We start from the raw sequence: 16,370 nt of genomic DNA on the forward strand, positions 1-16,370 counted from the left end.
TTCACATCCGGGCGGCTCTATCTCTGGTCTTCAATCGCAATCCGCCTCCCTTCCCACTACTCTCGAACGGGGAGGTCTGTGGCTGCAGAAGAACCCCCCGAATCCTGGGTCTTTGGTCGGTGTCTGGTATCGAGCCACTGGGGCGCTGCTTCCACGCACAGCCGTTTGCACATGACGCGGGCTCCGCCGATGGTGGTGCACGGCGCCGAGCGCTCCCCGTCGGTGCGACATCCCTGCGGTGAAGTAGCATTGCTGGCTAACGTTAGCTAACAACATCGATCTCTCTGCTGCTCCACCCCCTCTCTTCTTGATCGACCCCCGCTACCTATCCGTCACATCAACAGTTGATGATAGCTAAAACTGGACCACCGAGGGCAAAGCCCTTAACGACCTTCCATTGACTAGTGCAGGAAGCCCACCCGTTTGCTTCACCAACGTGCTGGAGTAAGGGCCCTTGTAGAGTTACCCCTGAGTTTAACCTGTAATATTCAGATCTACGACCTCTCCTCCTCTGTGGCCTTGCGTGGTCCGATTCTTCTCTACCTCAACATCCCGATACTCTCTAGTCTCTGTGGGTAACCTCAGCCGACCTGTCTACCCGATTTTTATCACCCCTCCCCCTCTGAGCCCCACCGACACCCGCTCTGCTGCTCTGACAGTTCGACCAATGAAAGCTGCTGGACGGGCACCGACTGCTGCGTTTACCGTCCGACATCTACGGTTTTGTCCCACCAATTCTCGCTTTTTTTCTTAGTCCAGCTTCATAGGGAAATAAGGGATTGTTTCACTTAACACCCACAAAATCCACTTACCGGTCTATCTCTACAGCCCCGAAGTATCCCGCGACCCCCACCCCAGCAGCTCTCCGTGACAACGCTCCACAGCGCCCGGTATCGCCATGCCGGGTCCGGTGGCCGGTAGCAAATCCCGTGTGTACGCAGACGTCAACACGCTGAAGAGCCGGGAGTACTGGGACTACGAGGCCCACGTACCCAACTGGAAGTGAGGACGTTTCTATTAACTGCAGGTTGCTCTAATTGCATGCATGTGTTTCTTACAGCATAAGATAATGGGGCTTGGTGTTTGTGGAATGTCTCAAATGGGCGTCTATTATTATACTTCTAGTTAAGAGTCAATATGACTATATGAAAGTACAGTTTTTCAGTCTCCGAACCCACCTCCATCTCTGTCCATGTTCACTCTATGCCTGTTTTTTTAAATAACATTTTGAGATCAGAACTAGAATTCACTTCATCTCAGTGTCAAGAATACAAAGCAAGAGCTTAAATACAGACTTAATAGCATGTGGACAGTAAACATTTTTTTTCTTTTTCTCACTCAGTTACACAAGCTCTGCTCTGTTACTCTGTCTGTCCCTATAGCAACCAGGAGGACTACCAGCTGGTTCGTAAGCTGGGCAGGGGGAAATACAGTGAAGTCTTCGAAGCAATCAACATCACCAACAATGAGAAAGTTGTTGTCAAGATCCTGAAGGTGAGCAGTTGCTTATAAGTGGTACATACAAGTGGTCATCTAGATGTAATTTAAGTGATTCTTTTTGAAGACATGTCAAACATTTCAGAGTTCGAGGTTCTAAATTGTTAGGATTTCCTATTTTTCCAACATTCTTCTTTCTAATGAAAATTGTTCCTGTAAATTACATGATAGGTAGTTGGAGATATATGTTCTCTTCATCAGCTTATCATTTCAGCTTGAGAGCAAACTATAGTAAATATGATTAGGTGCAACCCTACTTATTCATCAATAGGTACATAATTGTAATAACTATTACGTATATGCCTTTTTTATTTAAATGCTTTAATGAATAAGTGATTAAATTAATAAATTAGATAATAAACGAACAAATAAAAAAAATATTTCATGATGCAAACATTTTTGTTGGGGATGCGCCGATCAGGAATGTTAAGGCCGATACGATTACCAGCTTTTTAATAGTCAGATCTGCCGATCACCGTTTTAAATGCATTTTTCCAACCTTTCTAAGAATATTAAAATCAAAACACAGAGAGAGAAATGAATACATTATGAACTTAATGTGTATTAGTCATTGCAGTTGATAACTGCATGGTTAAGAACAATTAAGTGTGCTGCACATATGTAGACCTATAATACAGATAAACAAATGTATAGGCTGTCAAATTTTGCTTGAAACCTGTAGGCTCTGCAGTCATATTAAACAAGTAAATGGGGCTCTCTGAATCAGCTGTGTCCACAAGAGACAGTTCGGAAACACTTTGCCTAACAATGTTAAGGATAACAATTGCCAAAAATAGAAAATAATTAAAACCTAAATTCGTGAAAACATGAGAACAGAGAAGTATTCTGTGTTTATCTAGATCAAAAACGACTACTTTTAAGAACAACTAAACCCATTCTATTTAAACAGTTAAACAAAAAGCAACATTCAATCAGGCCTATGTCAAAACATGTTAGACCTTCAAGTGTAAACAAGGAACTTTAACAACTTAAACAACAGGCTCACAGACTGTTTATTAATAGGGCTGGGCATCGGGAACCGGTTCTAAAATAGAACCAGTTCCAAAATTCTGATTCTGAAGGAATCATTAAGAAATTTAAATTTTTATTCTGCTTATTGTTTCCTAAACAAATTTCACTCAGGCAGAGCCGCATAAATCACAGTCACACGCACAGAAATACAGACGGATATAGTCGGTATTTATTTAGTAAAGAGACTGTATTTTATTATTATTTTGTTCCGTGAACAACCTTTTATAAAGCATAAACTCCACATGCTGAGATGAGCAGGAGGTGATCCACACGTAGTTATCATGCCGGACGGGGAGGAGACAGACGTTAAGAGAGGAGCAGATATGACACAGATCTGTGTGTGTGTCTCATGCTATGTACCTGGCTCAATAATGTTGCAATCTGTTTGTTTTTCCGCGCACAGTTTCTATAAAGTATAAACTCTGTCTCCACACATGCTGTCATATGTCCATATGCTGTGTAGTTCATATATCTCGCTGAATAAAACACAGAGCTGTAGAGGAGCATCAGGCTTTATGATCAAACACTGCGGGTCACAGAGCGGTGATGCTGCACCACTGGAGAAGGAGGAGCGCATGCTGCGGGATTTCCTCCTTGTAAAGCAAGTGCTTGCATCCGTTGAATCTTAACTTCTTATCACTTCCTGGGACAAACGTTGCCCGACTTCTAAACTTTGGCTGAAGTGGCGCTGTTAATTCCAGCAGAGCGAGAATTCAGCCTCAGAACATGAGAAGTTTTTTTGTCAGAGGCAAAGACGCAAAACCAAATGACAATCGCCTCTCAAGCAATCTCCCCTGTTGAGTGTTTTATTTGCCTTTGCTGTCACTGTGGAAAAAAATAAATCTGCTCGATGTGGTGCTCGAAAGTGGCTCATATTTTTAAGTCACGTGATCAGTTGGAGTGATTGGCACTTTGAAAGGTGATCGGCCGATTTTTTTTGGCATCCGATCGATTGGCGCATCCCTAATTTTGGTAGTTACTGGGTATATAGTTACATTTATTAAAATCAAACCTACATTTCTAAAAATGGCATTTATTTTTTTCAGTATTTCTACATTTATTTGTGTATTTGTTTCTGTGTGTTTGTTAATTAAGCAGTACAAGCTAGAATCGAAAGCGCAATTAAACAGGAGTGTAATTGATTGGCTGATTATTGATTTGATTGAATGTGGTGCAAAGAGCTAAGCTGACTGGTGCTACATAGCATAATATCTTTAGCTTCTACCGTGTTTCCCTGACAAATATTTATAGATTTATTTCTAGAATTAGTCATTTTTTTTGTCTCCCAAAATGAACAACAAAGCTTTCTGTCCACTTAGAAAATACCATTGGTTCATTCTTGTTCTCTAGCACGATGACCTGCTGAACCAGCATCTGTCCAGCTGGTACAACAGAGTTTAAAACTCTTCAATATAAGTAAGATGGCCAATGTTAGGAGCTGGTGTCATTGTGATTCAGGAGGCAGCCTGTTACCATGCCATTAAGCAAGGCACAAGCGAGTCAAAAACCAGGTTCAAATCTGTCAACCAAAAATATAAAGAGCAACCTCCCATCTGCACCAAATGTACTGTACTTTGTACAAAGGTTGATTGATGCTGAAAAACAGTGGCAGCAGGGTAAGCGGGGCCAGCAGGTTTAAGATTAGCAGTCAAAAATAGCACCCTAGCAATTTTTGTTGAAGTCTGAAGTGATTTTTTTTTGTCCTGTCTTGGCTTTGCTGGCCTGTTGGTTTTCCTATGGATTTAGCCAGTCAAGAAGAAGAAGATCAAACGAGAGATCAAGATCCTGGAAAACCTAAGAGGCGGGACCAACATCATTCGACTGGTGGACACAGTCAAAGACCCCGTGGTAGGCTGGCTGATGCCATGTCTCATTTGGCTAAATGACTCCCACACAATGTCTAACTTGAATTCATTCATTTATTTCCATTGTTTCAGTGCCAGGAACTTATTAAAACAAAAGGTGTAACACTGAAATGTTTGAATGTAAGTAAGACAGTGTGCAGGAGTATTTTTGCAACTGCTCAAAGTGTTCTTTTGTTCTGATGTTCGTCCCTTCAAAAGTAAGGAAATAATGTAGAGCATTGGACTGAAACTTTGCTAATATTCAGTGTTCATTTCTGTATTAAACTATGTTTTTCTGCATGAGGTTTACACCTAAGATTATTTCTTGGGCTGTATGATTTTTTTCCTTTACCCTCCGAAAGCCTAAAGCACAACTTTTTCTTCAGCATAATCAAACAGCTACTTCATGTGACCTGTGTCTCATATGGATATTTGAAACACAAGTAAAATTTTTCTGACTGTAATGATGAATTTAAGGAAATCATGGATCTCCGGACTGATAAGGTGCTTTAAATGATATCATCCTTTTTGAGAAGTTTGGGGGGGATACTAGGGAGTTTTACAGGTGGCCACTTAAGTTTTTTTTTTTATTCCTTCTTAAGACTATGTTTTAAACCAGACTGACTACGTTTTTTTAGATTTTTTTTCTTTTGAGCTGAAAATACCATGGAAGTGCATTGATTTAGCTAGAGCAGTATGGGACCACTTCATGGTCCTTTTTGTCTGTGATCAAGTTTTTTTTTGTACAACTACATTGTTTAGAAAATGACAGAAAAAAAACGGGCCGCTGTGGCTCGGTGGTAGAGTTGGTCATCTCTCACTCAGAGGGTTGGGGGTTTGATCCCTGACTTCTGCAGTCACATGTCGGAGTGTCCTTGGCCAAGACACTGAACCCCAAATTGCTCCCGGTGGTATAGCCATCGGGTATGAATGCATAGATCCTGATTGGAAACTGCCACTTAGGTCATTGCCATCAGTGTGTGAATGAGTGGATGAAAGTGAATGTTACATGCAGTGTAAAAGCGCTTTGATTAGACTAAAAAAGCACTATTTTAGTGCAGTCCATTTAACATTTACAATAAATAGGCAACCACTGCTCGTCTGTCTTTCAATCGTGGTGCAGGGATGTTACTGTGTACTTAGTTTGGGGGAAGTTTACTACCAGAAAGATGATGGTTAAAATAGCACTCACACACTGGAGTTTTCAAATCTTTGAATCATCATGGGACTGAATCTGTAATTATGTGCAACAATCTTCTCTATTTTCATTATTCTTAAAGATTTGACTGACTTTGACTCTCTGACACTCACCTGCCCCTCTTTGTCTCTCTGCGGTCGCTGTACAGTCCAGAACTCCTGCACTCGTCTTTGAATGCATCAATAACACAGACTTCAAGGTAAAAGGATCACCTCTCTTCTGCATGCTTCAGGGGATCTTTACGGTCACAATGAATGTTTTTGCGTTTAGGGACCCAGCTGCCTATTCCTCATATCCAGTTTTGTAGTGTCTTAATGAGTAGGGGGGCTATGGTGCAGGGGGCATCAACTTTTTAACTAATTTAAAAATAAAGGTTCAATTGATGTAAATCTGTTATTCCCTGCAGGAGTTGTACCAGAAGTTGACAGATTATGATATCCGTTTCTATATGTATGAACTACTGAAGGTGAGACTTACTATTCTTGTGGTAGATTTTTTCCATTTGAAATGTTGAATTCATTGAATAGAAAAAAATCCCTCTAAGTCTCCATTCTTGGGAAGGTTTCTCATTATTCAACAGCCTTTATTTGTGTATTTTTATCTCTGTCTGTACTTCCGTGTGTGTGTCTGACAGGCTCTTGACTACTGTCACAGTATGGGAATCATGCACCGTGATGTCAAACCCCACAATGTTATGATCGACCACCAGTTGAGAAAGGTAGGTGATGCCCTATTGAGTCCTATTTTTCTTTAGACACCTACAGATGCTCTGAATATTATGACTCACCCTGCTATTTCAAGGTTAGACATACAGCTACAGTTTATTTTCTCTGTTGCTCTCTTTATGACTTATCCTTTTTTTAATGGTTGGTAATGCATTCAACAGGAGTGAAATCCTTTAAATAACCAAAAATGTGTGTCCCAACTAAATAAATGTGTGCTCTGTTGCTCTCTGTTACTCACTGTAAATGAACTGAAATTCACAGTTCATATTATGTACCTTAGTACAGAACTTTTTTTCTTTTTTTTACAGTACAGCAGGTGAAACTAAAAATTTGGAGAAAAAAAAAGTATATTTTGAAACATGCATACTTTTTAGAACTTGAAAAATGTTACCATAATGTGTTATAAATTTGACATTATTTCACCAAAACCCAAATAATAAAACAAAAAATAATAAATGTAAATTATAATAAAAAAGAAAATTATCCAATAAAAATTTTACAATAATACACTGCACATTTTAGAGTGGCCCTTTACTGTGGCCAGCCTAAGGCACACCTGTGCAATAATCATGCTGTCTAATCAGCATCTTGATATGCCACACCTGTGAGGTGGATGGATTATCTCGGCAAAGGAGAAGTGCTCACTAACACAGATTTAGACACATTTGTGAACAATATTTGAGAGAAATGTGACTTTTGTGTACATAGAAAAAGTCTTAGATCTTTGAGTTCAGATCATGAAAAATGGGAGCATAAACAAACGTGTTGCGTTCATATTTTTGTTCAGTGTAGTTGAGGAGGGGGATTTTATAGGTTATGCGGGATTTGACAGGGAGCCAGTGGAGGTGGACGAAGGTGGGGGTGATGTGCTGCCAGGGCTTGGTGCTGGTGAGAACCTTGGCGGCTGAGTTACTGAGTTACATACTGGGGCCTGTCCGGAGCTTTGCTGGGAACCCCGGACAGGACTCCATTGCATACATTGCATGTATGAGGGTCTGAGAGTGATAGCCGGAGTCTGGAAATGTTACGTCATGTTCCTCATTGAAAAGGTCTTCAGTCTAATCTTTGCCTATCCCTGTGCTGATTACCTGTAGAGAGCAGTAGCAAATCCAAAATGAAGTGCATGCATAGTGTACAGTAAATAGGCATGCACAGAGATAAAGAGGCATTAAAATGTGATTTGAGTCATCGGATCACAAGTGGACAGTTTTAGGGACAGGTGTAAACATGCCCAGGACGCATTAGATCAAATCACTCAGGCCACATTCTGAGGTGGTCTGGGACACATTTGTCTGCATTCTGGCAGTGTGTACGCACACGTGTCCTGGGGCACAAAAGGGAACACCTACTCTCCCACTTACCTCTCATTGTGGACTGAATGAACATTTCTCTGCTGTGTCTTTTATTTATTTATATTTATCTCTCATGTCATTCAAAGCATGATAAGATGTACATACACTCTCTCAAAAACCACAGAACTGTAGATAAGCGTCCGGCTTCATTGTCACAGAAAGTTTTAAATCATGTCATCACGTCTGTGATCAACCGCTCCTTCGTTTGCCAACGTGGAAATCTGATAATTAAATCCTTTGAGGTTGTTTACAATTTTTCTTCAGCATGTAAAGCCCTGTGAGTTTTCTCAAGCTTGGGCTTGTCTTCCAACATTCCCACCTTCTACAGAAGAAGTCAGCTCATCCCTCACAGCAATATCTTTCTGTAGTTGGAAGGGAAACAGAATAGTGACCAGTAAAACAGGATGTTTGCATCACAGATTTGGTCTTTGTCTCTGATGCTTAATACCCTTTCAATGTAACTAATTCTATACTAATTCATGAAAGCATCTGTTAGATCTGTTCTGAATATCTGACAAAGAAATATCGTTTGCCAATGACTTTGCATTAGTAGTGATGGATAAAACTAGTGGAATGGTCTCCTATTGGTAGTCTGGCTACTTTTTTCATAGCACCAAAGATAGTTACATTGGCCATGAAAGCTTTTGGGAAGCCAGACACAACCACATCAACCATAGCCATAATCAAAGCAACAGAAATGTCCAAAGTTACAGCCATGCCCACTCGTAATTGTATTTTTGTATTGCAATATCAATAATATATCAATCAACTTTTAATTAATGACTGGATTAATGAACTTAATAATCAACTCTAAACTTTAAAAAAAAAAAAAGGAATTATTGTTTGTGTATTTTTTACAGTGTAACCTACGGATAGCAACTTTAACTGCAGTGTATTAATGAACTACTACCTGCTTAGAAATGCTATTTTATATTCAAGAATGCTTTTCCAACATTGGCTAGCAGAGGGCAGCAAGCTACCAACTTTAAATTAACCCAATATATACCACCAAGAGTACATATCACATATATATCACACAGATAACACTGAGTGTCTCTAGCCAAACATTGAATTATGCTTCACCTGATAGGGCTGTTTAGTTACACATTCTTGATATTCTTTTTTTAAAACTGTGAAATGAAGCTGAATGAGGGACAATTGTGTGTTTCCATAGCTACGCCTTATAGACTGGGGTTTGGCAGAGTTTTACCACCCATCACAGGAGTACAACGTCAGAGTGGCATCACGATACTTCAAAGGTCCCGAACTTCTGGTGGACTACCAGGTAACATGCACCAAGCCACATTTTAACACCCCATGACATTTTTCCTCTGGAGATACTTTGCTTCTTGTATTGTTCTCACATTTATAACCAAGAAAAACACATGTACACACATGCATACATTTATGCCAGTCACATATTCATGAGAAAATGTAACCACACATGGATAATTCTGATGTCTGTGTTCTCATCATCGGCAGTGCTGTTTGATGATTTTGTGTTTCAGATGTATGATTACAGTCTAGACATGTGGAGCTTGGGCTGTATGCTGGCGAGTATGATTTTTCAGAAAGAGCCCTTCTTCCATGGACAAGACAACTATGACCAGGTAACTCTAACACTCATGTGCAACTTCTACCCAACAGGGATAACAGCAGCACACGCGTATCACTTGAGACAAACGAGTTAAGATCATTAATTACTGATTTTATGCAGATATACAGAGTGGAGTTTTCATCCCAGCACAATTGGGGCACTTTGGGGCATCCTCTGTCTCAGTTAGGCACAGGATATCCCAAGCATGTAATGGAGACAATCTGTATTTGTATCCTGGACCTTTTTTTTTTTTTTTGGATGTTATCTGTAGTGTCTCACTCTCAAATGTCAGCCGTAGTAATTGGATAAGGGTGCTGTGGTTCAGTAAACACAGAGTTTTGGCACCGGTTTATCTCAGTTAGGTTAGGCACAGGTTATATTGGTGGCCCATGTACAGAGGCCACAGTCCTCGATGCAGTGGTCCCAGGTTCGACTCACACCCCCGGCCCTTTGCCACATGTCATCCCATATTTCCTCATCCCCTGTTTCCAACACTATCTATCCTCTCTATGTATAACGTTATAAAAGGCCACAAAAATTATCTTAAGAAAAAAGGAAACACAGAGCTTAAGTTTTACATTTGAAGGTGTGAAAGATTAAAAGACGGAAATCAAAAACAAGTTGTTCAGGGACAAGTAAAACTTAAAGCCACTTAGATTTAAAGTTTAGGCTATTTTCACCTTTTTATTAGTATGTGAGAAAGATTTAAACACATTTAGAAGTGGTACACAAAGTTTGAACCCTGGGGTGTTGTGTTTTTTAGTTGGTCCGAATTGCCAAGGTCCTGGGGACAGACGAGTTGTTCAGCTACCTGCGTAAATACCACATTGAACTCGACCCACGCTTCAAAGACCTGCTGGGACAGTAAGTCTGTTCTGAACATCCTCAGGGATTCCTATCACATTTATCCTCTTGTGAAGTGCAGTGAGGTGCTGTCTGGAACTGAATGTAGTGTAAAAGTCAAACAGAATATAGGCAACAAATATTCAAAGGACTAGCAAAACATACGACAGAATAAGTGCATAAGAAGAGCATCCTGCTTAAGACTTTAGGGAAAATACTGGAACTGTAAGTCCACCTTTTCCACTGCAGCCCCCAGTTGTGGCTCCTCTTGGGTAATGCTCTTAGGAAAAATTTGGAGAGAAACATCTTTGGCACCCGCTTGATTCCAATGGTCACAGACCCCTAAAGGTACTCTGTTGAGTATTTCTGGTAAACATTACGTTTTGTTTTATTTTTGTTTTTTCACAAAAACACTGTATTCTTAAAGCCTGAAAGGTCTTTTTAATGAAATACCCTACTAATAAAACATTTGCAAAATGTATTTTTTTATCATTTTGAACTTGCATTGTTTACATCTATGTTTGTTTAAGCATTTTTTTCTTGGATTTTTACTGAATAATCAAAAAATAAAAAGTTAAAAATTGAATTATCTTTGCCAACTGCTGACCTGCGATATATTGCAATACTGCAGTAATGTGCTGTCATCTTTTGGAGGAAATCATCTGGCATCATGCTTATGGGCATACCCACCCATTGTGTATCCTGTTGTACAAAATGTATACAAAAGAGGGGCCTCCTCGTCAAAGCAGCTTCCTTCAAACCCTAGTGCTCAGAAACCGTTATGTTCTGTGTCACTACGGCTCACAGCTCAGGTGTTGGAATAAATATATGTCCTCCAGTGTTTTTTTTTGTTGATAATGGTCATAATTTTAAACATGATAGAAAATAAGTCACGCAGTTGACCTTGTACTCTTTAGTATAGATTATTAGCACTCTCTCCTGAAAGGATCAAAGGAAATTGAAGGTGCTAATCAATTAGAGATGCTCTTTAGAGGTCACTATAAAGCTTGTGCTTTGTTGGCATAATTAACAAAATAATAAAAAATAAATCAGCAAATGAGTGAGCCAATAAAGACATATCATTGGTAGTTGTAGCAGCACTACCAATAGACATCTCTTCAGCCGTGTTGGTTGTTTTTGTGACTGCAGGCAGAGTAGGAAGCGCTGGGAACAGTTTGTGCAAACCGAGAACCAGCACTTGGTGAGTCCTGAAGCCCTGGACCTTCTGGACAAGCTGCTACGCTATGACCACCAACAGAGGCTGACGGCCACAGAGGCCATGGAACACCCCTACTTCTGTAAGCAAGATACACACTACCACACAGCTTATACAGGACACACACAAAGGCATACATAGAGCTTTTATATTAATACCTGAACATAAAGGGATTCTATAGCACAAGATTTAATTTAAGTTCAATCATGATGTGGAGCATGAACTCCATTGCTGTGATGGATTGCTGTGACAAAGTAACTCAAATTTTTATTGTTCGTTCATTCAAAATAATGGCCGCAGAATACTCAAACTCAATTTCAGTGTCTTCATAAATGTAAATACAGGAAATATGTTGCGGGTGTTAAATATAAAGTGTTCCTCTTGCTCCTCTGCCTTTTTAAGTACTAGTGGGTTTTTTTCCCAGGGTTTTAAAATACGCTTTTTAGACAAGTTTTTAAGGAATTCAGTAATTTTATTCCACCCTCTTTCTGCAGACCCAGTAATAAAGGAGCAGTCTCTGTCAAACTCTGACAACAATATGGTTTCCAGTGGCAACAGTACAGCACGATGAAACACAGGTAACATTTTGAAAAAATAATCAGTGGTCACTGGGTTATTTGATGATTTTTTTGGATTAAAACTTTTTTTTATCTTTCCAAAGTTCTAAATAATTGACATTGTTAAAGTTGCAAAATTTAGAATTTTACAATATTAAAATTGAACCCACCCCTATCAGTAAGTCTAAATTGTGGACGCAGCACCAATTATCAATGTGATTCAATCCGGCCGGGTTGATTGGGTCAGATGCAGTATTGGTTGGTGCAGAATTGCCAGAACCATTTGAGGTGATCCACGGAATTCTAACTGTGTGGTGTGGAGCCTTCTACTACTGTAAACCCAGAGAACCGTCTTTAAGGGCGTCTCGTGCCTGATGCTGGGGACACACAGAGGGGGAAAGCACAAGCAGAGAGGGAGGGAGGGAGGAGGTGATCGCGGACTGAAGCAATGTATGGTGCAGGGAAAAGGACAAAATTAAGAGTACTGAGAGGCCGAAGGAGGCTATATCCTTGCCGAAGCCAGCTACTGATCTGGCCAATGATAAGCCGCCTATTCATTCGACCAGGGCAGCAAGTCATGCGTCTAACATGGCAACCCATTGGATTGGCGACTGGCTAGGCTGGGCATTAGCTTCCGAGGCTGGTGACTAGTAGCCGAAGCTAGCAACCCACTGGATCGGCTGGTCATTAGCTTCTGAGGCTGGCGACTAGCCCACCGAAGCTCTCAATAGTCTTAATTTTGTCTTTTTCCCTGCGCCATATCGATGACGTGATATAAACTTAGTTTGATCATGAAGCCTGATGCTCCTCTAAAGCTCTGTGGTTTATCAGTTATATATGTACTACACAGCAGACTGGAGTCTGTGGTAACAGTAACAGACAGATAGAAAGATCCCTGTGATTAACACACCGATCCACATTACTAAATGTATGTCCTCCCCGCGCTGCGTTATTATAAACTATGATGAACTAATCGCAGGTTACAGCTCCTGCTCGTGTCATTCACAGCACGTGAAGACGTAGTTTATACTTTATAGTAGCCTAACTGCGCAGAAATACGGACAGATCGCGACCTTATTGAGCCAGGTACAGAGCAAACACAGATCTGTGTTATATCTGCTCTTCTCCTGACGTCTGTGGTTTAAAAGGGGAAAAAAAAATGTATCCTGATTTTTGCCATTGATTACCATGGCAACGATTGGAGCTTGGAAGCTTTGAAGCATTCGGGTCAGCCCTAATTAATATCCATTGTTTGCGGGTCTTCAGCGCAATAAATGTGTGTGCATCTCTCTCTCTCTTTCTTTGCAGAGCATGTGTGACTTTCAGGAGGTGAAAATTGCCCAGTGCCATTATTTAATCGATCTCGGATAGATTAAAAAAAATGCGTCCCCAAATATACTTGAGCGGCCGTTATAATATACCTGTGAGGCCTGCCCAAGTATGTCCACGTGTGGGAAACCCTGTACCTAAAAGTAACTAGACGAGCATGTAACCCAAAATCTTTCTAAATTTTCTCCCATGGGACCATGCCCCCACACCCCCCTAGTTGTGGCAGGTTTTTCTCTATCCACGCAATGTTCTCACCTTTTTTACCCCTTATCTGTTTGCATCCCTGAAACTACATAACTGTTTAACGGCAAATAGTGTGTTATAAAGCACAAGTCAAGACAAAGTAATGAATAGATGGGTGACAATTGGAAGGAAAATAAAACGGTGACCCTGCATTTGTCACTGTATGTTTCTTGACTCATTTACATAGGTATTTTCTTTACTGTCACCCATCTCTTCTTGTGACTGATGAGTCCAACGGGTTGCATAATTCATGAGTGACAACATGTTAAAAAATTAGTTTTCACTGTATAAAATCTTGAGAAATTCAAATTTTTTGATTATTTCTGTAATTGTGCCCCTACTTTTCCTTCTCGTACTCTCTCCTGTGTTCTTTATCTCTACAGGAGTGGAAGAAGAAGGATGTTTGTTACCTCAACTTTGTACCGGGTTGTGACAGTAACTTTGATAAGTGTACAGTGACAATGGATCAAAGTAACTCTGACCAGTTACACCCTCACAGATATGTGCATATGGATACACACATCTACATAAACAAACTCACAGATCAATGCAAGCACACCCTTTCTACAAACACACATGCAGACAAGTATACATATACCCTCCTCTGTATCAGTCTGCTATTGACTTGTCCTGGATCCTTGTCAAGCACCCTGAATAATGAGCTTGAAGCTGCTTCCCCATCTTCCCCAGAATCGTCTTTTCCCTCCAGATCAGTCTCAAATAGGTCGACAAGGAAAAACTACTTTTAAAGACAATTTAGTCCCTTCTCCTCTCTCTGTCATCCCTCCTAGTCACCCCCTCTTTGTTTGCATCAGCATGGAGAAAAAACAGGAGTGTGAGTTTGTAGACGTCCTTTTCCTCTCCCATACCCCTACTTGTTTATCCATGGGTCTGTCTGTCCCCCAGAATTCTCCCATCCTGAACCCCGGCAGACAGACAGACAATCTTAGCACTACTCCAGTTTTGAAAGTGGCATGGTGGACTCTAAATAGAAGGATGATGTTGATAATAATATTATTAATGAAAAATAAATGATTTTTATTTAGATGAACTCTGCCTGTGTCTAAAGTTGAATTTAGTGTGTGCGTGCGTGTGTGTGTGTGTGCGTGTGTGTGTGTGTGTGTGTGTGTGTGTGTGCGTGCGTGCGTGTGTGTGTGTGTGGGGCTGGGGGGGTGGAGGTGGCTACTGATTCATTGACAGTGCTGATACATTTAATTCAGGGAAAGATTAGTTTAGTGTCTTTGCATTGACTTTACTTGGCCAAAAGTAATGCAGACTAGTAAGAGTGCTGCAAAATAAAGATACATTCATGATGGTTACGATGTTGCTTGAAAGTTGTTGATTCAACTTCACAGTAACATTTGAGGATGTAGTTTGTTGTGCTGTTGACTTGCCTACCACTATTTTAAGAAGGGTGTTCGTCTTGTTTTTTTCCACCCCATTAATATTCATTGTGGTAGGCTACTTAACAGAAACATCTGTCGGTATAATTTCATACAGTTCAACACCACCAAAAATAAATCCTTAAAATGACACGAATAAACACTTCTGAAACAGTTTGGACAAAAACTGAAAATTTTACTTTCATGCTTATTTTTGATCTGAATTATCATACTCATTTAGAAAAACTTCCAGTCCCAGTTACTTACATCTAACCATGTAAAACTTTCACCGACTGTTTCCAACTGAAACACTGAAAACTAAACCTTATGACTACAATTTTCAGTTACACTACAGGAAACCAACACCTGCATACAAGTGAACAGCCTGTAAGAACACAACAGAAACTGAGACTCTGGATGGCATACACCAATCGGCTAATGCACTCAAGTGAGTGAGTGTGTGAGTATGAAAACAGAGCTTGAGTTGTGTTAAGCTGCTACAAGTAGTTCACAGCCAATTGAAAGGATGGATGTCGCTCTTATTGGGTATTACTTCCACAAACCCACAATACATTTTTTCATAACAACATAAACAGCTGACAAAGTTAGGATCTAGCTGCTGAACATAACATGTAAGTAGGCAAAGAGCCAAATGATCATCTGGACTTGGAGACCAAAACAAAGCTAAAAGAGGGAATATTGGACTATCATTGATCAGGTGAACACAAACTGTTCCATATTAACTGGGTGACATGTCAAGGTTCGTTTTACAGCTTTGTTCTGCTGCCCCTAAGTTGACCAAAAAGAAAAAATCAATTAGTGCAGCTTTAAACGTTATGGTGCTTTATCTGCAGAGTTCTGGGGTTGGGTTGGGTTGGGGTGGGGAGCCAAAGCTCTGGTTTCTAATTGTTTAGAAACCAGAGCTTTGGCTTCCTGTTTTACCACCTGACACCTCATTCACATTCAGGTACACTCTCTTCCTCTGTTTCTTTATCTCTATATGTTTAAATGAAAAGCCATGATGAATATTAAAGTTGTTACAGTGAAAAAGAAGACTGCTGTTACAAAAAAGGCAAGAGAGGAATGCTACAGAAAAATGTGTTATGTTAAATTAAATAATACATAAATTAACGTTTATGTCATCATACGAAATGCCAGTGCCTCACGTTTATTTTTAATGTAACAACTACGCAAGTACAACCCTTAAACTTGCACTAACAGTGATACACATGATTTCAATAGTATAGTCAAGAACAGTTAGGTCGGATAGTTTGACTTTATGACAAAAAGCGAGGAAAAAACTAGTATTTGTCCAAATAGAATTAAAAATAATTTATTGATTTGATCAAATCTGTGATAAATACCTACTGATCAATTTTTTTATCAGCGTTTTAGCTGCAAAACCAGCCGTGCAAAACGACCTTATCAGGAAATGAGAACCAAACATAAAAACGTAAGATTGTCTTTAGATGCTCTGTCCCCATCGCTCTTTTACCTTATGATCTGCTTTAATTGTACCCAAAGCAAACAGGTAAAAACGAGAAGAGGGAGACTC

At 40.1% G+C, this 16,370-nt stretch overlaps 1 protein-coding gene across 1 annotated transcript; it reads left to right on the forward strand.

The window, feature by feature from the left end:
* csnk2a2b (casein kinase 2, alpha prime polypeptide b) lies at positions 1–14,484 on the forward strand. Its single transcript, XM_069686355.1, has 12 exons — positions 1–1,002; positions 1,383–1,494; positions 4,276–4,377; positions 5,720–5,770; positions 5,978–6,037; positions 6,206–6,289; positions 8,823–8,933; positions 9,157–9,258; positions 10,009–10,109; positions 11,238–11,386; positions 11,799–11,882; positions 13,817–14,484. Exons 1-11 carry the CDS (start codon positions 899–901, stop codon positions 11,873–11,875), a joined length of 1,053 nt encoding a protein of 350 aa, XP_069542456.1. The 5' UTR covers positions 1–898; the 3' UTR covers positions 11,876–11,882; positions 13,817–14,484.
* The last annotated feature ends 1,886 nt before the right edge of the window (positions 14,485–16,370 follow it).

The sequence above is a fragment of the Semicossyphus pulcher genome, unplaced genomic scaffold (genome assembly GCF_022749685.1).
Source record: "Semicossyphus pulcher isolate SPU_LCO1_2020_fin unplaced genomic scaffold, fSemPul1.0.p SCAF_8, whole genome shotgun sequence".
Lineage (NCBI taxonomy): Eukaryota > Metazoa > Chordata > Actinopteri > Labriformes > Labridae > Semicossyphus > Semicossyphus pulcher.